At 34.2% G+C, this 25461-nt stretch overlaps 1 protein-coding gene across 47 annotated transcripts in view; it reads right to left on the reverse strand.

The window, feature by feature from the left end:
• FIP1L1 (factor interacting with PAPOLA and CPSF1) overlaps positions 1 to 25461 on the reverse strand; it is a 67954-nt gene that overhangs the window by 14503 nt on the left and 27990 nt on the right. For 29 of the 47 annotated variants that reach the window (XM_081515684.1, XM_081514168.1, XM_081513823.1 and 26 more), the window contains 3 exons: positions 16403 to 16496; positions 14504 to 14660; positions 757 to 811 (listed from right to left, as the gene is read on the reverse strand). In XM_081515684.1, coding sequence (XP_081371810.1) covers positions 757 to 811; positions 14504 to 14660; positions 16403 to 16496 — 306 coding nt within the window. Of the gene's footprint in view, positions 1 to 756; positions 812 to 2829; positions 2857 to 14503; positions 14661 to 16402; positions 16497 to 25461 lie in introns of all 47 variants that reach the window. The other 18 variants (XM_081512959.1, XM_081515134.1, XM_081514951.1 and 15 more) reach the window with 1 other exon arrangement.

A 25461-nucleotide genomic window follows, 5' to 3' on the forward strand; every position in this document is an offset into this window, starting at 1 on the left:
AGTTCCGTCTGCCAAGAATGGTGCTGATGCTTTATATTCACCTGAGTTGTTTTAATCTTCATAACTCTATCAACCCCATTTGGCAAAAGAGGAATCTGAGTCTCAATGAGTTATTATGCACCCTGCCTTGCCACAAAGCTGGGAAATTTTGAGGCCAAATTTGAACCAGGTTTGTGTGATTTCAAAGCATATGCTGTTAAACATGGTATTGCCATCCATGAGGTAAATGTTCTTTACCACAGCATTCCAAATAACAAACTATAAATACAGAGTATAAAAAAACAAGGTAACTGCCAGGCAGAAGGGAGCCATTCTTCCTCTGTGGAAGCCAAGTTGCACTGGGTACCAAGGAATAAGGCAGCTTTTCTTTACTATGGTCCCTGATAATAGCTGTCCTTACTTAATCCTAAAACAGACATGCATTATTCATGATTTCTAGTCATCTGTTTGTATATCCCACAAAACTTGACTATAGCCAAGTTTTTACCAATCTAGCGGTTTCTTTAATAAGAGTACCATAAATCAAAGCAAGATATTTCAAAATACTATCATTTTGTTTTCTTTGTCCTGTTCTGTAATTAGATATAGGTCCAATATCTTATCTAAGAGTAAATAACACAGATCTAGACTTATGAATTAAAAGGCAGGTACTACTGTTTACAAAATTAAATCTTTGAAAATATTACCAAGATATATATGATTCTTCTGTCAAAAGCTTATGAATGATAAAAAATTTACAGTGTCCATACTGATTACCTTTCTATTGTTGGTATAAGAGATGGAGGTGGAGCACCTGGTGGAGGAGGAAAACCTGAAACATTCAATCATAAGATAAAAAGAAGTTAGAACGTAACACAATGTTGAGTTAAAAGTTGTGTGTCATTAAATTTCTCTGGGACTATAACGTGCTTCACTATGTTATAATGGACAGGAAAAAAATGGAGCTTAAATTTATAAACAGATTTTTGGATCAATATTAACTTTGAATGAACAGTCTGGTCTAATACACAGAGCACAAACTGGGAGTCAGGACACTCGGTCTTATTTTCAGCACCACACACAGCCCATTTTGTGAGTATGAGAAAGTTAATCTCAATGCCTTACCTTTTCCATATATTAAACAGTAGTAGGATTGCCACCAGATACATTTTAAGTATTTTAGAAGAAAAGCAAATAAAATAACATTTACCTCTTTCAAAAATATTTTGAGAGTTTAGATGTATAGAAATGGCCTTAAAATGCATAATTTTTAAATAAAATCTTACCAGTAAATATATAATGCTTAAGGCTGAGAATATCCATCATAAAATATGTTTTAAATAGCACAACCCTAAAAAACTAATTTACAAAGAAAAGCACATAATGTAGTTTTTAAATTAGTTTAGAAAGGAAATAATTTGCAGCTTTATATCATGAGGTCTGCATTCTGAATAATTCACAAAAGCTAGATGAAATACCACAGAATACGGCTACCAGGGACCTTAACAGTTAATCTACTCTGCACTTTCAAATTCAGTCAGGCAATGAAGCATCTCAACAAGGCTTGAAGAGTCTACAACTTACAATACCAATTCTTTATGACATCAATTTCTGCCAAGTTTTAACGACCCTGACTATTAGGAAGTACATTAAATTATGTAATTTAAATCTCTCAAACTACATTTCACATACTGATCTTAATGAGGACAAGAAGCAATCCAACAAAATACATGTTTGAAAACACTTCCACTAAGCCTCCTTTTTAGTATTCTATGTAAAAATGAATCTCAGTTCTCCTACCCCTTTTCAAAAGTCCATTTAAATCAATTTTTAGCCTTGTTTCAAGCTGTTTTAAATTCACCATGCTCATCTTCACTGTGTCAAGTTTTAGGTTCTCCTCTATTAAATATCTTAGCAGTGTAAAACTTAGCAATTACTACTTAGTCCTAGAGTCCACAATCCTATTTTAGACAATCTTACAATCACATTTCTTTTTAACCTATAAAGACAGACCAATGACTCCTTTAAGACTTCTGATGGGTCTTTTTCAGCCACACTCATACACAGTCAGTGACTCTCTGACAACTAAATATGTATACTACCCTAAGCTATTTAAACTCCACTATTTATCAAGGTCATTTTGAATTTAGACCCACCCTTCCAAGCACTGTCACCTCTCATCTCTTTGCATTTCACGACTTTTAATACTGAACTTCATAAACACACTTGCTATCATATCTGCATCACACTACAAAAGAAAGAAAAAAAAAAAAAAAACACCCTGAAAAACTGTAAAAAAAAAAACCCCACTGGGCCACATGTTACACTCCTGTTGATCATATTCTTACAAGAGTGAACAATTAAATCACTGCTCTATGAACAATCATCTGACCAGCTGTCAACCTATCAGTGTGGTTCAGAACATATTTTCTCACAATATTGAGTTATGTCAGGAGGGTAAAAACAATCAGAAACCATGATAATATCAAGATAAATGAACTTTCTCTTCTCTTGCAGTCACTTCATCATATAAAAAATTCTTTGGTTTGAACAAACAATTTTTAATAAAAATTTTCTTTTTAATCCTATACTCTGTTTTCTTCAATAAATTGATATGGTAAGAATTTTCTCAGAATCTCTATTTCTACAGAAATGGGTAAGACAGGTATAAGAAAACTAAGTATCTTAATCAAAACTGGAATGAAGCAAAGGCAGAGCTGAAAATAGGACCTTGAAATCCCAATAACCTGTTTTATATTCTAACCATATCAACACCGTCTCTCCTGTAACTATAAGCTTGAAATTTCATGTTTATTAACAATGATGGAGAAAACATGAAAAAAGTTTTACCTGGAGGTGGTACAGTTATTGGAATACCTAAAAAACAAGTGATGAAATTTAATATAGTAACTGGATTTCAAAACCTGTTATGTACTTATGCCATCACGAAAAAAAACTTTGAAATAAAACCCCTCGCCTCATCATCCTGGCTTATTCACTCAAAAGCAGCATTCTGTTTTCTTGCAGAGGACCAACAATTTGAGTACAATATCAGACTTCCTGATGAAAACCCAGACTAACAACTTGATAACAAGATTTCCCCACTAATTGTAACCATGAACAAAGTGAGACATTAGTTAAAAAAAGCGCCCTTGTGCACACACAAATATCAAACTCCATGAAATTAACACTAAGCTTGATAATCAACATCTGATCTTGTTATTTTAACAGTATAATAGGCAAAGTGATAATGGGCTCTTAAATACTGCAGGTAGTACAAGGTAACTCGGAAGATGATAGATATTCACTTTAGTAAAGCTATGAGGGATGTTCAAGTATGGACATGAATTGTTTTTCTATTGTTGATAGGAGTGTGGAAAGGTTATTATTTCTCTTGACTTGTGGGAGTCTAGACAAGGGATATAGCCAATTCATATATTTACATCCCTAGGGCACGGTAAGATGAATGTGAGTGCTTTACGTCAATAGAAGCCAGTAAATACTAATTTGAGTGAATCTCACTCACACACATTATAATCTTTAAAGGAATAAACTACATATAAACATTCTCAATTTACATTGGTTAAGAAAGTGAAAGTGTTAGTCGCTCAGTCGTGTCCGACTCTTTGCGACCCCATGGACTGTATAGCCTACCAAGCTCCTCTGTCCATGGAATTCTCCAGGCAAGAATACTCGGATGGGTAGCCATTCCCTTTTCCAAGGGTTCTTCCTGACCCAGGGTTAGAACCTGGGTCTCCTGCATTGCAAGCAGATTCTTTATCATCTGAGCCACCAGGGACTCTTCGAATGTGCCCTTAAATCCTAATTTAAAATTTAAGTGTCATGCAAATTATAATTTTCTTATTTGAAGAAAAACGACATTTCTAAGTAGAAAAATTTCAAATATGAAAAACTTTTTCAAGGAAAACGTTAAATCATAAAGAACTTCAACAAAGTCAGAATGGTTTACTAAATCCTATCTTAAAAAACTGCATCAAAATTATTCCCAAAGAGGAAAAAATAACCTAAATTCATTAACTAAGTACATAGGAAAAAATAATGAAAAAAATTGCTTTCAAATGTTTGCTTGTCAATGGGAACATCTGCTAATAATTTAAAAATTTTCTATGCTTGTTCTACCAGATCAAGAGGTTTATTCAAACAGAACTTAAGGAAATAAGTAGGCCTTAAAATGGAGAATGAAACACCTTATTTAACCACCCATGCAATAAAAGGATATGGTAAACTCAAACCAACAAGACTAAAAAGATAAATAACGCAGCGGTCATGTTTCAAAAATCGTTAGGCATCCATAAGTCTACTAAAATGAGCTACACTCCGTGGTAATTCTCATACCTCTTGAGGTACCTCCCTGCTTCCTACATTAATAAGCTAAAGAATCCAGCAAACAATACAAACTAACAAAAGTTCCAGACACCACACTAAATGAGAAATTAAAGGCAGAGTATATTAAATGCTCATAATAGCTACTATTACTTGATCTTCATTAGAAGATTATAGATTTTTTAGAGTACTACTTAACTTCACTACATGTCCCAGTTTTCACATTTAAATACGTGACTATTTAATTCATGACCATTGTCCTAGGTATGGTAAGGTAACCATGCCACTTTCAGCAACCCACTCTGTAATCCTAATAACTTTACCCAAGTAAATACATGAACAACATACATCACTTAAGCTAACTACAATGTGAACTCATATAAAATAAGTAAGAAAATACTATTCAGCCCTCTCAACATTTAGTCCTCAAAAACATTTAAGTTACCAAACTTTCACAAAACATAAAAATAAAAGAATATAACCAAACTATTAAGTGTGCTATGAAGACAGTTAAAATTACAAACATTCTGCTTTTAATTTTTCTTACTACAGTAGTATCATAAGACAGATCCTTTTAAAAAATCAACTGAAAGGAATTAAGAACACAAAAATTATGCTACATAGATAGATATGGATGTCTTTCCAAACAATATCTACACATCAGAAAGTTGGCATGAGAACTAGAGAAGACCCTTTGCATGAGACGTATAGCTCATCTAAGATAATTCAAATCTTAATTTTGAATTAAAGTTCACTGAAACAGAACTTCAAAGTTGATGAAACACTATACGATCCATTCTTTTGACAATTAGCAAATATATTTTTAAAATGCTACTTAAAAAGTTTAATATGTAATATAATGTTACACCAACACAATTCTCATCTAGAAAATCACTATTTAGTATTTGACTTCTGTTAACAAGAGAGAACAGTAAAATGAAAGACAAAATTCACCTCAAAATTCCCTGTCCTGTTTCTCCCGGCACTCCCAACTTTCCTGGCCAACACATGTGCTGCCCAGCCAACAGATTTGAAATACACAAATCATGCACTGTGTTTCTATATCCTTTATTTTTAAAATGAGTAGCAAAAACAAAATGTTTTCCTGGAAAATTCTGTATACAGTAGTAGAAGTAAGATTTCTATTACTGGCCAAAAACTTTGGAAAAGTTATATTCAAGTTCTAAAGGGAATGAATAGATGGGGTTGTGAAACTTTAGCGACCATCAGAATTACTTCAAGAATCTGTTAAAATACAGATTGCTGGGCCCCTCCCCTGGAACTTCTGATTCAGTAGGTCTGGCATGAGGCAGAGAATCTGCATTCCAAACAAGGAGATGATGACGTTGCTGACAAGAGACCATATTTTGAGAATCACTGGATTTACATTCAAACTTCCCTGTAAATTGCACCACGGAGCTACTCAAAATGTGTAAGTTCCATTTCACATTTTTATTAAACAAAGCATGTACCACTGTGAAATAAAACAGTACAGCTGTATGACAGCCTATACTGTCTGGCACCTTCAAAAGAAAGAAAATAGGATTTAACTTTCCCAGTATGTAATATGAACTTTTAAATGTAAAGAAGTGTAAGGGTGGGTGGGAGGACTGTTAGGGGGTTGAATGAACTGGTACAAAGAAACAGAAAAGCAGCACACCAGCAAAACATCATGTCAAAAGGAATTCAACTATATTTTAAATTCATTATTTTTAAAATTCTCACAAAAGTAATAGCTCTGTATTCAAGTTAAAAAACGGAATAAAAATTATCTATGAACACATTCTTAATGTATCCCATCATTATTTTACATAAGTAAGGCAAAAAAAGAGTTCCATGTTAGGAGGCCTCCAACTTGGCTTCCAATGATTCCTGCCTCCTAGTATTCATGTCTTTTTATACCTCTGGTATTTATATCCTCCCCTTGAAGGTAGGCTAGATAATGATTTATTTCCAACAAATGAAATACAGCAAAACTGATGGAATGTTATGTCCATGATTAGTTTACAAAAGAGACTGACTTCTATTTTGCTGGTTTCTTCCACTGTGTTCTCAGCATTCATGCTATGATGAAGCAAACTACCATGGTGGAGAGGAAGTGAATCTTTTTAACAAAGAAGTCAGTAAATCTGAACATGAATCTTTTCTTAGCAAGTCTTTGAGATAACCATCTCAAAGTCTGTGAGAGACCTTGAAGCAGAGGACCAGCTAAGCTGTCCCCACATTGTTAATCCACAATAACTGTTCAACAGTAAACGTATGTTGTCTTAAACCATTGTGCTCCACAAAGCTCTACAAAAGTAATCTGTCGTGGATCAAGAGCTAACTAATACATATAGTAACTGGCTATCAACTACCTATTATTTCTCTATTCAGTTCAAATGAAAGGAAGAAGCACAGCAGAACAATGTTAACTATGCTTTCTATTTCTCACTTGGAAATTATAATCTTCATCAACACTAGTATGTTATAAACACCAAAAAGCTTAATCACTTGCCTTAAGTCTCACCAATTACTACTTTCAAGTCATCAAGCTCATAGGTAAATTCTGCACACACAAAAAAAACTGAGCACAAAACATCAAGGCTTATACAAATCTTTAAATATGACCTTCCACCATATGCTTTTCTATGTACCAGTGTTTTAAAGATTACATATGCATACACATCATCTACAATCTACACTTAAAAAATATATGAGGTAGAATACTTGTAAAACTATAAAGTAAAACAATTAATTACAAGGTGCAACAAGGAATGGGAGTAATCTGAAAGAAAAAATTGTGTTAAAAGGCACTATGAACACTTATAGTGTCAGAAATAGTAATCAGCATACTCTACACCTAAAATGTAAAAAACATAATTCTGCATTAACTATAAAATTGGTGAATTACTTTATCTTTATTACAATCTCTTACTCTTTCAATTATAAAATGACCTAAAAGCCTATGGAAAACAAAAATTCTATGTTAGAGAAAAACATCTCAGATTAGAAATATCAATATTTTTACTTGTAAAGGAATTAAACTCTAAAGGCAAAATGACTAGAAGAACAGCACGAATGAAAGCAAATATTAAATCATAAATTCTACAATATACAGCATCTATGCTGGTGAAGACTCTTGAGAGTCCCTTGGACTGCAAGGAGATCAAACCAATCAATCCTGAAGGAAATCAACCTTGAATATTAAGGACTGCTGCTGAAGCTAAAGCTCCAATACTCTGGCAACCTGGTGCAAAGAGCCGACTCATTGGAAAAGACTTTGATGCTGAGAGAGATTGAAGGCAGGAGAAGGGGATGCAGAGGCCAAGACAGTTGGATGGCATCACCGACTCAATGGACATGAGTTTGAGCAAACTCTGGGAGATGGTGAAGGGCAGGGAAACCTGGCATGCTGCAGTCCATGGGGTCTCAAAGAGTTGAACATGACTGAGCAACTGAACAACAAATGATGTATTAAAAATATAACTAATTTATAAAGGGAGCATCCACAGGGAGAAAAAGACATTCAAAAATCAACATCTTAAAGAAGCTTTTAATTGCTAGTAAACTTGAATTATGCTCATTACAGACAATTAGCATTATACCCTATTTTGAGTTTACTGAAACACTGATAGACTATTGTATTTTTTTTAAATATAGAAAACTATAACAAAACAGAAAATGAGTACTTCTTCAAAAATTCAAGAAATTATTTTTCAAAAGGTACTTTTGGAAACTACATTTTTAGTGCTTACATTTTTGGCAAGTAGCATAGATTAACCTGCAGATTTGCTGTATAAGACCAAAAATCTTGATGAAACTATAAAATCAGCTTAATGTTATACTCACAAAATAACTTCTCAAATAAAGGGACAAAACTATACTTCCTCAAGGGTGCAGATAATAGTCACTAAATATAAGCCAAGCTTCTGCAAAGTAGCAGTTCTCAAAGTATTATCTGGAACTTCCTGGGGAGTGGGGGGTGGGGTCCCTAAGGCCCTTCTAAGAATCTGAAAGGTCAAAACTCCTTTCATAAAAACGCTAGGATGCTATTTGCCATCTTCATGCTCATTCTCTTACAAATGTACAATGAATTTTTCCAGAGGCTACATGACATGTGAAATCACAACTGATTTAATGTGAAAGCAAACAGGAGAATCAGTTTTTTGTATTATGCCACATGAGTAAAGAGATTTACAAAGTGTAAAAGAAGGCTACTCTTTGCACTAAAATTTTTTGTCATTCTGGAAGAATAATTTTTTCATTAAAATGTTATCATAGTATGTAATTGGATTAAATACATTAAAAATAGTATTTAAATAAAACATCTTAATTTCTTGGGTTTAATTTCTAATCAAAAAATGAATATAGCACACATAAAGAAAAGCTCTTTGGGGTCTGCAGTAATTTTTAAGAGTATAAAGGGATCTGTGACCAAAAAGTTTAACAGCCACTGCACTAGAAACCAGATTGCTAACAGGAAAATAATCTAAAGACAATGAAAACCCTGAGGAAATACAGAAAAACTTCAGAAGTGAGCTGCTTTTCTCCCTAGCCCCATGTGTCATCACTAACTCAAATTCTAAATATTTAAGGAACAAACAAGATTTTTAGGTTCATATAATTTGTAGTACTAGATGACTACTAAGATGCTAATTGTCTTACCTACCTAACAAAAGTCTTTTAGGAAAAAAAATACTTTGCTCTAAAATGCAGAATTTTATACATTTTGAAATCTAGATAAAGAGTTAAACCTTATGCATGCATGCTAAGCTGCTTCAGTCATCTCTGACTGTGTGCGACCCTATGGACTATAGCCTGCCAAGCTCCTCTGTCCATGGAATTCTCCAGGCAGGAATACTGGAGTGGGTTGCCAGTCCCTTCTCCAGGGGATCTTCCCAACCCAGGGAATGAATCTGGGTCTCCTGCACTGCAGGTAGATTCTTCACTGCCTGAGCCTCTAGGGAAGCCTGCTAAATTCTATATCCAACTTTAAAAGCAGAGATGACTTATCTATGGTCTGGGCTCCATCTCCATAAAGCGAAGAGCCTTATTCAACTTAGCAGAATTCTACTCATGCACTAGATTTCAATTGTTTCAGTTGTTCCAAGACTTAACAGAACAATACTCACATGAGCCTTAACACTGATTAAGGTAAAAAGACAGGCGTTCAACTGACTCTCCCTTCTCTTGTTCAACAAACTAAATTATATAAAAATGAACATAAAATATGACACTAAAAGTAAATTAACATTTAAAATCTAAATTAAAAATCATAAAATGTAATACAGTTTGACCAAAGTTTAAAAAAACAGTCTATTTACAACTACGAATTAAAATGTTATTAAAAAATAATATAAACCAGACACAAAGGACAAATACTGTATGATTCCACTTATATGAGGCACCAAGAGTAGGCAAATTCAGAGAGACAGAAAGGAGCCACCAGAAGCTACAGTAGGGAGGAAAGTATTATGTTTAATGAATATATAGGCTTTGTTATGAATGATGGAAAAGTTTTTGGTATAGATAGGTGTGATGGTTACATGACATTGTGAATGTACTTAATGCCACTGAACTGTACAATTACAAATGGGTAAGATGATCTTATGTCATGTTATCACAAACACACACACCCACACAAAATCAACTGCTCTATAATATCAATCCTTCCAATTCTACAATTTTTCTTCAAACACACAAGTATTTAAAAACTGGTTTAATCAGTAAACAGACTTCTTAACACAAATCAGGCAAAGAGTAAAACCTCAATTACGGTTGCTGTTTGGTCACTAAGTCGTGTCCGACTCTTTTTCAACCCCATGGACTATAGCCTGCCAGGCTCACTCCATGGGATTTCTGAGGCAAGAATACTGGAGTGGACTGACATTTCCTTCTCCAGGGATCTTCTCGACCCAGGAATTGAAGCTCAATCTCCTAAATTGGCAGGTGGACTCTTTACCACTGAGCCACCTAGGAAACCCAAAACCTCAATTAATTCAATTAAAAAAAATAAAGTCTGATTCCTGCTTTTTACTCCCTAACTTCCTTAATCACAAAAATATATGCATGCACTTTCACAACAAGAAAAATTTTTTAAAGAGCTTTTAGGCCATGTTACCAGGGTGAATACACATAGGTAATGATTCACTTCTTCACTTCAATGTAGTTGAATAAAATAGGCATTCAAGCAAAACTGCCTATGTTAGAATTCTGGTTCTGCTACTTTCTAGCTATTACGGTCCCAGTTTTCTCATCTGTAAAACCAGAATAGTATCTATTTCAGATGGTGTTGAGAATCAAATTGAGCTAATACATGAAATATGTTCAGAACAGTGCTTTCAATAGTAGCATTCAATAAACATTAGCTTTTATTTCTATTATTACTCAGCGAAAGCGTGAAAGCACACTAATAATGTGTGTCTGAAAAAACTCATACAATAGAAAGTATTTTCTGGATCACTAAAAATAACAGATTTTCTGAAAATTAAGGAAAATCTTGAATAAATTACAGTGTTTGTTTTCAAGCTACTATCAGTATGGTAGCAAGGAACCATATTACTTTTCCACTTAGAAAAGCTAATCCAGAAGTCGCAACATTAATTTAGGACCAAAGGTCCCTTACCTGTTGATTGTACTCACCAATACAAAACGTCCTCTACTCTTTAGACAAATCTACTGTGGCCAGAAATATGACTTTGTCTGTTATAACAAGACTTCACATACGTTGTAGATGTGTGTTTGAGGGGGAGAGGAAACAACACGTCTCTTTTCTGTTAACTATTTTACAGTGAAAGTTTCTTGAATGAAGCAGCTTCCCTGGTACCTCAGTCAGTAAAGAATTCGACTGTAATGCAAGAGACCAGGGTTCGATCCCTGGATCAGGAAGATCCCTTGGAGAAGAAAATGGCAACCCACTCCAGTATTCTTGCCTAGAAAATCCCGTGGACAGAGGAGCCTGGAAGGCTTCAGTCCATGAAAGTGAAAGTGAAGTTGCTCAGTCGTGTCCAACTCTTTGCGACACCAAGGACTATAGCCCACCAGGCTCCTCCGTCCATGGGATTTTCCAGGCAAAAATACTGGAGTGGGTTGCCATTTCCTTCTCCAGGAGATATTCCCAACCCAGGGATTGAACTCAGGTCTCCTGCATTGTAGGCAGACACTTTACCGTCTGAGCCACCAGGGAAGTCCTGGGGTTGCAAGAATCGGATACAACTTAGCAACTAAGCCACCACAAGTGTCTAATCATGCAATAAGCCACATCTGTAAACCTCCAAGAGTTGATCATAAATGTTACCCTCCACACCAGAGTGTTTCTGAGTGAATAACAACAATTAAGCTGGGACAATAGGTTTAATAGGTCTATTTCAGACAAATCTGGATTAACATCCCAAATTAAGGGCATAATACAACATCACTATATTTGTTCCATCATATACAGCTCTCCAGTCTTAAAAACTTAAGCATTTGAAAGCTGATGTTAACAAAGGCAACATTAGAATGTTTAAATTAATTCTCCAAAGATTTATTCTATTTTTCCTTTCAGTATTTCTCAAGGAGGCAAAAAGAAAACCCAAGGTTTCTCTAAGACAAACGGAGTACTTTTAAAACCAATACTTATGAAAATACTGCTTGAGCCACAGCTTTCTTTCATTAGCCGCTTATGATTGTTAAAGTGATCTAAATTATAGCAAACTCTACAGAACATGCTGTAATCATATGACTCTGGTAAATGGTAACTGCAAATGTGGCTTTAATCACTGCCTATATTCATCTGGTATATATATTAATGCAGCCATACTGTTGTTTAAAGCCAGTGCCCACTCTGACTGATAAGAGCCTGTGTGACTGTACCAACTGTCAATCTGAAAATTTCTTTGGTGTTACAGATACATAAATATGTCATTAACTCAATTAGCTAACATATGTAGGGAATGTCAGGTATACACAGGATCTCTGTGATTGGCACCATGAGGAAACACAGATGGAAATGCACAGCTTATGCTCTCTCCATCAGCTCACAATCTAGTAAAAATAAGGAGTAATCCAGATAGTCTCAACTTACGAATATTTGGTTTTAACATGAACTGGTATCTTTCCCTCACCATCACTCCCAGCAAATATACCAGTTAGACTATGACCACATGCACTGATCATCTTTTAGTCTCATTATTTCCATATTTTATCTTTCTTATAGAACAAAAGACCCATTATGAATCATTAAGTCCTCATTATTTTCTCTTTTCATTTAGTTAATTCTCACCACATCAAAGATCCCAACCAATATATATACTACTTAAACCAGCATTAGAATTCATCTGAATTTGTATTCCTTAAATGCTGACAGGATGACATGGAAAGGTAATATAAGGATAAGCATCAAAAGAAATCTGTACAGGTGTTAAAAATATGGAAAGCATGCAATTGAAAATTAACATTAAATAGCTTAAACAATAGGAAAATAATCAGTGGTACTCTACGGTATAATTCCATAGGTAATCTAAACATTTTATTAATAGATTTGTTATCCTTATAAACAGAGATTATACGGCAAAGAAATGAAATGATTTTTACCATTTTGAAAAAGAACACACATCCAGATAATGCCATTGCCTATCAATATCCTACAGAGCTTCTAAATATTCTTACATCACTGAGGTATTTATTCCTTTGCTATTATTTTGTACCACTATTCTCTCTCACTTACTTTAATGACAAGTGTTGAAGAATACCTGGGGATATACTATATTAGGTAGTAAATAAGATAATTCTTTTAAATCACCTTTAGTAATTAGTAAAGTTTAAACAAGATTACAAAGCAATGTAATGTAAAGACTATGACCACATGTACTGACCATCTTTTAGTCTCATTATTTTCACATTTATCTTTCTCATAGGACAAAAGACCCATTTATGAATCACTAAGTCCTCATTACTTTCTCTTTTCATTTAGCTAACTCTCACCACATCCAAGATCTAAGAACCACAGATTGAATCTTAACTTTTGGATGGCTGCAGCTTCAGAACAAGCAATTTACTGTCAGAACAAGAAATTCACTGAACTTCAGAAATAATGCAGTCTGGAGTAAGCAACTCGAACCTATCCAATCTTCTCTTTCTACTATTTTTGAGACAACAGATTCCCTAAAGCCATAGTCACATTTCATAATTTTCTTATCCTTTTTGGAAAGCAGAGGTAATCTCAGAAGGAAATCAAAGGTGCTGTGGTTGTGGGGCTGATACAACAGCTGAATTTTAGAGGAAAAGGATGAATATTATTCAGATCCTTTAAATATCTCTGTACTCTAATCAGAACTGCCACCTCTTAAAGACAACCCTCTGGCAAATGCTAAGTGAGTGAGTGAATGTGGCTCTCTAGTATAAACTAATTTTATTAATAAAAAGCAAATTTTTATATATGTGGCACTTGTAGTACTGGTTAGGACCAGCAGCTAATTTTTAACACTTATTACTGGAGCTCTCCCTAGGAGGAAAATAATTATCATCTCAATCTGGTTAGTGTCATTAAAAACTGGCTAAGGGATATAAATATTAAAAGCCTATTGTAAATAAAATAACGAAGGCTATCAGACAAAAGTTGAAAGTATACAATTAGGGAATTATTTGTGAATTTTTTTCTACTACCACTGATCTAGCTTTTAATAAATAACCAAAAGTGGCTAAGAATATGATAAAAACTGACATTAATTTTCTGTCATGTTTAATAGGCCCCTGGCACCCAGAAAGTCTCCAAAAAGGAAACCAGTATACGAAGACAACCACTAGACTTGAGATTTTCATTTCATTCTCTTCATAGGATACAATTTTTTTAACCTATGCAATTCTAAAAGAATCTTTTTTTTTTCAAAAGTAACATGACTCAATGTGAGTTTATACATACACAATTAGCAACTTTAATTTGGGGAATCACTACCCTATTTTTGGAACACAGTTTCAGTCCACTCGTCTCTAGTTTAGTACACTGCTTCTTTGCTTTGCTGAAATTGTTAAGACACACATACATCTGTTTCAGTGTGAATCTACTGAAGATTGAGCATAAATACCTTATTCTATTACTTCTAATGTAATGCAGTGAAGATCCTGTTTTCAAATATATACTTTAATTGTTAAGTTCAAAATTAAAAAACACTCATAGGCTATTTTTCTTTCAGAATCAAATGTCTTATTTACTATTTACCTGGTGGTGGAATCAGAGGTGGAGCAGTGCTCACAGTTGGAGGAGGTGGAAGAAATGGAGGAGGTGGAAGGTGAGTTGGAGGAGCTCCTGGAGGGAAAAATGGAGGTGGTTTGCTAAAATTGTTGTCTACTTCAGTAGCCGATCTTTCAGAAAGGACCTAAAATTAGAGCACAGTTAAGTAAAAAGGTGAATAAATATTCTTATCTAAGAGTAAACTCAGTAAATGAATCTCATTTAATCTAAGAAATAAGTGTTATTCACATACACGTATTCTGGAGAAGTAGGACTAATTTTTCTATGCATGGGGTATGTGTGAACATTACACGTATGTGAGTATACACTCAAACACACTTTTAAAAATGTTCATAGTCAAAGGCTAGGAAAAAATGAATCATTACAAGTAAAATTCTTATGGAATAATTAATAGATTTAATAATGTTGTAAACAAGAGACAGTTAAGTATTTCATAAATAAAATTTAATGAGTATTATCTTTGTTACTCAATCAAAGTTAAAGTATTCAAATTAAGGCAATATAATCATTAGTCACAGATACCAGAATTAAGAAACTAAGATGGCAGCAGAACCAGATATGCATTATACCAAAGCCTGTCATCATCAGATTGCAAAGTAAGAGGCTATAAGGCATGCGTCAAATAGGGTGCAAGTAACAGGCAACTGGATATTTAAAAAGCTTCTTCATCTGAGCCTTGTAACTTTAAGAACAAGGGTTTATACTCAATAAGCAGAAGTATTTACAAAATACTGATCTTTGTGAATAGGTAAGGGACAAGCATCAAACCTACAGGAGAGTGGCACCTAGAAATGTGAATTTTTTACAAGATCCTCGACGGATTCTAATGTGCAAACGTGTTTGGGAAAAACAGAAAAAGCAGGCAACATAATGTTATATATTTATACTTTTCAAATCCTTGCTGGCTGAAGCATATCATTTAAACATATAATCCTTCCTTTCATTAACTTTTCCTACATTTAAGTACAGTAATTTTTGTAAGGCTTATGTTGAAAAGCTATTTTTTAAAGTAGAAAGCAGAGTTATTTTAAGAATAAGCACGGCCTTTTAATGGTGAGGGAAAGAAAGAGAACTGTCTTCCAGTTTAGGAATAATTTACCTTTAAAGGTGCTAAAAAGAACACTCATATGATTAATTTATTAAAGGAAATAAGAATCAAAACACTTTGGATATTTTTTAAAGTACTCAAAGAAAGAAAATTAATAATGAAAAAGTATGGTCAATTAACAGCTGAAAATCTTAAGTTACTCAAATTCAAACCTGAACTATCCAAGCTACTAATAACTCATCTCCTTTCATCCTTTTAACTGAAAAACACGAGATCTATTTCTCTCAGAAATGTCACATTAAATAAATTATGGTACAGCCATAGAATAAATCTATCAAGAGGAGATTTTAAATCAAACTGTTAAGAATATGGAAAAATGCAAATGATAATTTTAAACGGAAAAAAATGGATACACAAAAATGTAACCGTAGTTGTATCTGTCCCAATCTTACTTAGTGATGAGGAAAAGATGTATCAAAATGTTAAGAGTAGTTATCTTTAGATGGCAGAACTATGGATGATTTTATTTTCTTCTTTAAATTTTTCCCATATCTTCCTTTTTTAGTCCAATGAGTCTATATATCACACTCATAGAAAGGAAAAAGAAATTTTACTGAAAAATATCCAAAGGTTATGCATTTTACATAGAACAGTTTTTGTAATAACATAGTGATTACGCTGCAGTGATTGATTCACATTTTAAATCCCCTTTGTATTAAAAGCACCTAACACATAGGAAAGTGCTATGACTGAATAAATTAAACTAGAACATAGATATAATCTTTCATTTAAAAATAATAATTCATAAAATACTAAACCTGTATATTGCTGTTTTCATTTGCCCGTCGCCTTCCTTCTACTCGGCTGATAGTTATAGTCTGACCAATAACATCAATTGCCCCAGGTAATCTCCTGTAACGTAAAAATTGAATCATTTCAGTTTCACCTAACTAGATATTTGGACAGTAGTATGCATATTAGGTGAGAAATAAAGCCCAAAACCCTCTGCAATGTAATTTGAAATAAAACTATCACAACACACTTTGGAAAAAACTTCATTTAGGTAAAAAGTTTTATTAATGAGCTAAGACTAGCACATCCAACAATGATCATAATATTAATTTTTAAGTATTTTTGAAGGTTTTCTTTAAAGTTTATTATTTTTAAGTAGTCTCCAACTGAATTTACCTTTGTGGAATTGAAACAGGTAGCAAACACTAAACAAATGGAAATAAAATTTACTGGTCACTATAACTGTAACACATATCAGTTATATCACAGATTAAAAAATTGTTCAAAAGGGCCTGAAAATATATAATGCTCATTTTGAGACACAAAGAATACTTTTCTTAGTAATTTATCCTGAGCATTAGAAAAGAATAAAAAGGGAACCAGTTCTGCATTGCTGTTAGAAAGAAAGCTTCCAATATTTAAATGCTAGACCCACCTCCAACTGTATTTACAACCATTAAAGTTTGTGAGTAGATGGAAAAACAGTCTATTACAAAATAATGCTGAAAATTTAATAGGAAAATCTAACAAGTTAAACTTTAAAAAATAAAATAACATTAAAAGCCATTTATACATTACACATTAAGGACTTTATAAAAATGCATATGGTTAATAAAATACAAGTCACTTGTAGGCATTGGCAATGAAAAATGGATGCAAATTAGATGAATTTCTCTTTATCTGTACTTCAGTTGTGAACAACTGTGCTTTTAAATTTTTAAAACAAAGTACCATAAATCCTTCCAGTCATGAAGTTAGATTCCTTAAAATGACTAGTAACAGCAGCTACTATTTGTTGAACAATTACATTCTATACCTAAACCTCACAATAACCCTTAAAGAAAATTAATATATACCAGTCAGAGATGATAAAGCTAGAGCTAGACTGATGTCGCTGACCTCACTAATAACTAAATGGGAAAACTAACTCACACATCTGAGTCTTTCTGATTTCAAAGCCTCAGATTCCTTACCTTGAGCCATGCTGCGTTCCAGCAAGATACAGCACCCTTGAAAAATTTAGGACTTTTGGAAAGCAAGAATTGGTGGAAATATGTCTCAAGTAAACCTTGAAATGACCAATAAATAATTTTATGCTCAGAAAAAGAGAGCCCTATAAAAAGCCTATAATGTCATTTGAAATGTCTTCAACTACTGATCCTGCCCATGTAACATTTCTATTAATATATTTTTAAAAATGTTCAAGCCTTACTGATTTTATGCCTGGGTCACAGACCTGCCCAAGTTTCCTTATGATCTCAAAGATCAAAAGTGATTTTCCTTCACGTGTCTCCTCTAGCATAGCTCGGAAACTATCCTAACATTCATGGATTAGGAATTCATATATTTCTGACAAAACAAATACTGCTGTAATTTTTTCCTAAAACTTAAAATACTTATAAAGCTATGACCACTATAATTTCACATGAAATGCACATGCCATCTGTTCTCCCATATAAAAACATATCTCAGATTTTAACATCTCAGCAGATAAAGGTATATATTCTGAGATCTGGACTTCTCTCACCATTTATTGTACCTAGACTTCATTGTAAAAATCCTTATTTCTACTATGTTTTCTCTTCCATTCTCTTCTGTTCTCAATCACCAGATTCTCCCCACTCCAATCTTTTTAAATTTATTCCCGTCAAGAATAAATTCTCACAAAGTTGTCTGGGTTTGCAACCTGGATTACAAATCCTCCAAATTGTTAAAGGTAACAAAAGGGAAAGATTCTATAACTTTGACCATGGGTTTCTAAGCATTTGTGCTTTCAAAAATTCTGGGCCACATGGGAGTACTCATTTAACAAAATTTGATGTAGTTAGAGAAGTAGTTAGAGAAGTCAATGTAGTTAGAGAAGTCTGATTATCTTTTTCAGCTTTAAATGGATTACTCTATCACTAAAAGGGCTTCCCCAGTGGCTCAGCGGTAAAGAATCTGCCTGCAAACAATACAGGAGCTGCAGGAGACATGAGTTTGATCCTTTGGTGGGCAAGATCCCGGGGAGGAGGGCATAGCAGCCACTCCAGTATTTCTGCCTGGAGAATCCCATGGACAGAGGAGCTGGGTGGGATATGGTCCATAGGGTTGCAAACACGCAGACATGACTGCAGTGACTTAGCAGGCTATCACTAAAGATTCAAAATGGCAAATACTATGTTTCTAAAAACATACAAATGAGAAATTAGTCTTAACAAACACATATGCCTAGAGGGAATCTAAAAAACTGCAATTCCTTATATTTCCACAATAGTAACATCTCCTTGCCCAAGCACTTTTACCACACAAATTGATTTAACTTAAATCAAAAATTTTGTTAGGAATTAGAAATTGATGAGAAATTTTGTTATTTTAGAACAGATACATATGTATCACAGTAACATTTACTTTGATAATATTTAATATTAAATAGAATAATTAAGTATCAATTCTGATGCTACATCATGGAGAACGATACTGAACCATATTATTATTAAAGTTTCTGATGAACCACTTTCTATTTCAACATATAAAAAGATTTAGTGGAGCTTCACCATGAGGATCTACTATAACTTGGATTTCTACAAAGCACAGATTTAACTGGACTTAAAAACTTGTTCAGTAAGGCAGACAGCAGTTAATGTAGTTATCAAGATTCTCTTCTCTATGTTAGACTCAATCATGAAATTAAAAGACGCTTACGGAGAAGGCAATGGCACCCCACTCCAGTACTCTTGCCTGGAAAATCCCATGGACGGAGGAGCCTGGTAGGCTACAGTCCATGGGGTCGCTAAGAATCGGACACGACTGAGCAATTTCACTTTTACTTTTCCCTTTCATGCACTGGAGAAGGAAATGGCAACCCACTCCAGTATTCTTGCCTGGAGAATCCAAGGGATGGCGGAGCCTGGTGGGCTGCCGTCTATGGAGTCGCACAGAGTCGGACACGACTGAAGCGACTTAGCAGCAGCAGTAGCACTCCTTGGAAGGAAAGTTATGACCAACCTAGACAGCACATTAAAAAGCAGAGACATTACTTTGTCACCAAAGGTCCGTCTAGTCAAGGCTATGGTTTTTCCAGTGGTCATGTATGGATGTGAGAGTTGGACGGTGAAGAAAGCTGAGCGCCAAAAAATTGATGCTTTTGAACTGTGGTGTTGGAGAAGACTCCTGAGAGTCCCTTGGACTGTGAGGAGATCCAACCAGTCCATCCTAAAGGAGATCAGTCCTGGGTGTTCCTTGGAAGGACTGATGTTGAAGCTGAAACTCTAATACTTTGGACACCTGATGCGAAGAGCTGACTCATCTTAAAAAGACCTTGATGCTGGGAAAGATTGGGGGCAGGAGGGGAAAGGGATGACAGAGGATGAGATGGTTGGATGGCATCACAGATTCAATGGACATGGGTTTGGGTGGACTCTGGCAGTTGGTGATGGACAGGGAGGCCTGGTGTGCTGCAGTTCATAGGGTCGCAAAGAGTCAGACACGACTGAGTGAATGAACTGAACTGAACTGAACTGACAGTAAAAAGTGAAAAGAAACAGTAACTAACCATGGTGGATAGCTATCGTTTCATCAATCTAGTTTAATATAGGCAGTAAATATTCACAAGAACCTCTACCTCTCATTCTAACACAGATGAATATGAAAACAACTCTGAAATTTTAATGGAATCCAATTAAAATGCCATATTTTGATAACTCTGATGTTGCAGGAAGGGTATGAGAGCTGCTTACATAGATACAACAGAAAATCTAAAGTAATGAACTTGGGACCTAGGGAAGATAGACAAAAGGTTAGTTATTAATCTTTGGCCACATATTTATCTCTCAGTTTATTTTTTAACAGCCAAAATACAGGACACTCTTAAGAACGAAAGTCTCTAATGTGCATTTAAGATAAAAACAAAACACTAGCTCTGAAGATTATTTTTCTTGGTAATTATATTGAACACCTACTATGGTGCTAGGAAAGCACTGTTCTAAGCACTTTACATATATTTACACCTCATAGCAATCCTATGAGGTAGTACTTTACCTCTCCCATTTTACAGATAGGAGTAAAAAGACAAAAAGTTTCTCCTTTGATTCCATCTTAAGAGAAAGTATGATAGACTGCAGTAGTTTTTAAGCTTTTAAACCACAAAACAGTTATTTAGGAAATATATTTTACTCAGAAATCCAGCACATGCATTATATAAAAAACAAAAACGGAACTTTCATAAAACAGTACTAGGAAAATGGGTAACATTAAAATCAAATATGCCTTTATTAATATTTACATCTAATACAGGGGACAAAAAAACTGAAACCAATTAATATTTAGTGGTTCAGACCACCAAACTGATCTCATACCCCACTAATGGATGGCAATTCCACGCTTTGAAAAACCCTGAAATAGCAACAAAGTTTCCAATATTATTATAGCTAAAAGGGAAGTGAATTTCACATCCTGTTTCTCCTGTTTCCTCCATACTGGGTGAAGCATAACAATGTACTAGTCAATAAAAGCAATTTAATCAGGGGAGCAAAACAATGTAGTTTGAGAACACTGCCCTCTTGATGGTCAGGCTTACTCTAAGCATTTACTTGTACTTCTGAGCAAGAGTTCTTAACTAAAAAAAAAAAAAAGAGTTCTTAACTAGCATGCATGGGATACAGAGAAATCAAGAAGTCCCTGAACCTAAATATGTGCATAAATATACATGTATTTTCTAGGCAAGAGTCCACAGTTCGCAGCAAATTTTCAAAGGGCTTACTGCTTCAAAGAAAGTTGAGAACCTCTATTCTAAAAAAAAAAAACAAAAGGAATGAAACACATATCCTTGCAGAAATCTATGAATGTAGTTTTCTCACAACAGAGGTTCTAATAAGAAAGAAGCAGGATTCCAAGAGTGAAATCTCTAGGAAAACACCTAGAATGTGACTATTTCATATCACCAAATTAAAGACAGATGTACTCGGTGGTATGATTATCTAACTCAGGTCATACATTGAATAGATGGCTGTAACAATTCTGCATGAAAACTGATATTACATTTTTTTAAGCTACTTAGGAAAAAGAGCCTTAAAAGACATGTAGAATGGATTTAGCCATATCAGATGGGAAAGGAGGACATTTTAGATGGAGGGAAGAACACGAGTGGGATAAATATTATGCGCTGGATTCCAAATATACTATTTACCAATCTGTTTGCAACAGGAAAAGCAGCATCCGCTTTTGGTAGAGATTACCATATTTTAAGCTCAGCTGCATTTTTTAAATATATCACTGATAGGAAAAGACATGCTTCTATAGGTAATTAAAAAAAATAAAGATCTTCATATGTCCAATCACATAAAATCTTACAAGCCACACAATATAGCAACATGCATTCAGAGTGCTCAAATGTTTTGAAGAAAAGGTACATTTTTTTCAATATACAAATCTCATTTTTTTTCAGTATACAAATTAAGACAGAACAGTAAGCACTGCAAGAACAAATGAGGAAGTCAATCTTAGATTTAATGCTCATTTAACATCCACTTCAAAAGTCTTATGTTTGTCTATTATAAAAAACCCAAGCAGGTTTAAATATTTTAGTAATTCTACACTGTAATGGAATTTTTATTATTCCTCTTTCAAGCGTTTGAATTGGTTTAAAAGTATTATGATATTGGAAAAAAGCTTAATAAAACAACTTAGAATTAGCAACTAATAAACTAAAAGGAGCACAGTTTAAAATTTAAAATGGAAACAAAATACAGTAATAACCTGAACACTGGGATAAGATTATAGCAATCATCTGTAATGCCAATTCTAATTTTCTGTGTCCGTTAAAACTACTTCATTCTTCTCACTAACTGGCTTTACAAGAGTAACAAATATGAATGAACAAAACAAACTAGACTCAATACTAGACTGTATTATTCTTTACAGTGAGCTTCAAGAGTTTAAAAAAAAACCCGACGGTACTATATAAGAGTAACATGGTGAGAAAAGTCTGTATCTCCAAATACAGTAATTTATGAAAAGGATTTCAACCATCGTACAATTGTTCTTATATAGACTTAGAGAATGCTTCAAAAATAACTCATGTCTCAGTTACATTGATTGTAAGAGCTGGAATCTCATTTTCTATCTTCTGCTCTTAAAAGTGTGTGCAGCTTTCATCTACAGTTTTTACTTTTAATTTTCAAAAGCACAAAATACACACTGAAAATACAGTGCCAAAATTCCTAACAACTACCCCCTGACATTAATCACAAAATCAGAATAGGAGTTTTCTAAGTTTATCTTTTGGTGGGGGGCGGGTAGAAGGCAAAGCATGGGGAGAGTTATACAGTCTAAGTACTGAGATGTATCACTTTCAGATTAAAGAACTAATATCTTCCTTATAAAATGGCCAATTTATTTCAAGAAATAAACTTACATCAAAATAAAAACTAAGTTAAAAATTATAAGTCAAATGATTTATATAAAAGAAACTGCAAATGCTAAAATAGTAGCAGTAAAAGCAACAAATATAAAGTTTAAAGTTACATTAAAATAAATGATTTTAAGTATCTCTGTGGCTTTGCTTATGAAAGTCAACTTGCCTGACCTGCAGCATTTGAAGGTGAAAAAACAGGGATTCTTGCCCTGGCTCTGCCTCTTACTTAGCCATGAATCTGGGCAAATTCCCTAATTTCTCAAATCTCCTCTTCCAATGTAAATCAGGGACTAGCCAGAAAATAAAGAATTTCAGAATTAGAAGGGCTTTTTCAGGTAAAATAGTCCAGCCCCATTATTTTACAATCATGGAAACAGAGGCCTAGACATTTAAGGAAACTATCCTAAATTAACCTAAGTGCAAACCCAAATATATCTGAATCTAATGTCCATGTAATGAAACTGCTGTAAGTTTAAAAAGTAGTCATTCTCTTTCTACAAATATGGCTACTGATTCATTATCAATAGTAGAATGACAAAAACAAATGCTCTATTGTCTGGCCCTGTGGGGATCAAGAAACAGGCTCTCCATGTTGCTGGCCAGGTTAAATATAAATCCAAATGTTTCTTTATACACTGTAACAAAGTTAATTATTATTTAGAAATTGTATTATTAACACTGCTATTAAATTTTGAGTTCCACAGAAATATTAAAAGTGAAGACTCAAACACCACTCCACACCTGTCACATCTAACTTTTCTTTATTCAAAACAACTCTTGAAATTTTCTATTGGTTCTTCAAGGAGGATTGAAGCTTTAAAAACTAAGATCCCTGGTAGTCCCATGGTTAAGAATCTACCTGCCAATGCAGGGGACACGGGTTCGATCCCTGGTCCAGGAAGATTCCACGTGCTCTGGGGCAACTAACCACATGAGCCACAACTACTGAGCCTGCTTGCTTTAGAGCCCATTCTCCACAAGAGAGGCCAACACAATGAGAAGCTTACACACCACAACTAGAGATTAACCCCTGCAACCCACAACTAGAGACAAGTCTCGCACAGTAACAAAGATCCAGAGCAGACAAAAATAAAAAATATATTAATTTTGAAACTAAGATCAATATTATATAACACATCTGCAAAAATACCAATGAGGGTACCTTTAAAATAATAGTCATATATGCAAATTGTCATTCTATAATCTATTAAAATAATATATGCAACTTGAGACTATTCTAAGGCTATCAATAATATATTTTGGTCTGCATCAATTATCATTTGGATATTTACTGAAAGGTCAGAATATTTTTGACTTTCAGATGAATACCCTTTTGAGAATGAGTAAGTTTATTTTCTCTTAAGAAATTTTATCAAAGCAAGTTGACTAGAAAATTCTTACTACTCACAGGGAATATATAATGGAGACCCCCACAAAGAAAAGAAATCGAAGAAATAAAATTTAGACATGTTTCCTCCATTACTTTTCTTTTAGGTGCTATAACCAAAACATCTGATCCTAATTTACATATTTAAGTCTGTAAGTGAAAGTAATAAAAGCACACTAATATAGCATCAAGTTGCCCAGGAAAAAAGCTTTAAATTCTTTAACAATAAAGACACACAAAATACACCCTCATATACTATCACCTTGTTTGAAACTTCAAATGATAAATTAGGAAGGTTCTTAGTTTGCATTACTAGTCAAGCAAAGTATAATTGCTTAAGATTGATGAGTGTTGGCAATGTATTTTCATACCCTAACATACTTGCTTCTCATTACATCCCTTAGTCTAGAAATTATTACTCCTGTTTTACAGACTCAAGAGTTTACAATATCCATCCAAGGTTGTACACTTTGTAAATTTACGATTTTGAACACAAACCAAAATTCTATGGAGAATGGATATGACAAATAAGCATAGAAACAATAAGGAGATAATATTTCCAAAGACACCTGGTAGACCCACCTAAAAGAAAGGCGGGCTTATGCAATGCAGTTGGAAATAAAGATTGAAAAGATTCAGTGCTGTCCAATTTTATACAGGTCCTAAAGACTGAAAAGGTCAATTTTCATTCCAATTCCAAAGAAGGGCAATGCCAAAGAATGTTCAAACAACTGCACTCATTTCATATGCTAGCAAGGTAATGTGCAAAATCCTTCAAGTTAGGCTTTAGCAGTACAAGGACAGAGAACTTCCAAAAGTACAAGCTGTGTTTAGAAAAGACAGAGGTACCAGAGGTCAAATTGCCAACATCTGTTGGATCATAGGGAAAGCAAGGGAATTCCAAAACAACATCTACTTCTGCTTCACTGACTACACTACAGCCTTTAACTGTGTGGAACACAAAATACTGTGGAAAACTCTTAAAGAGATGGGAATTCCAGACCACTTTACCTGTCCCCTGAGGAACCTCTATGCAGGACAAGAAGCAACAGCTAGAACTGGACACGGAAGAACGGACTGGTTCA

The sequence above is a fragment of the Giraffa tippelskirchi genome, chromosome 1, assembly GCF_054371585.1.
Source record: "Giraffa tippelskirchi isolate mGirTip1 chromosome 1, T2T-mGirTip1v1.2.pri, whole genome shotgun sequence".
NCBI classification, from domain to species: domain Eukaryota; kingdom Metazoa; phylum Chordata; class Mammalia; order Artiodactyla; family Giraffidae; genus Giraffa; species Giraffa tippelskirchi.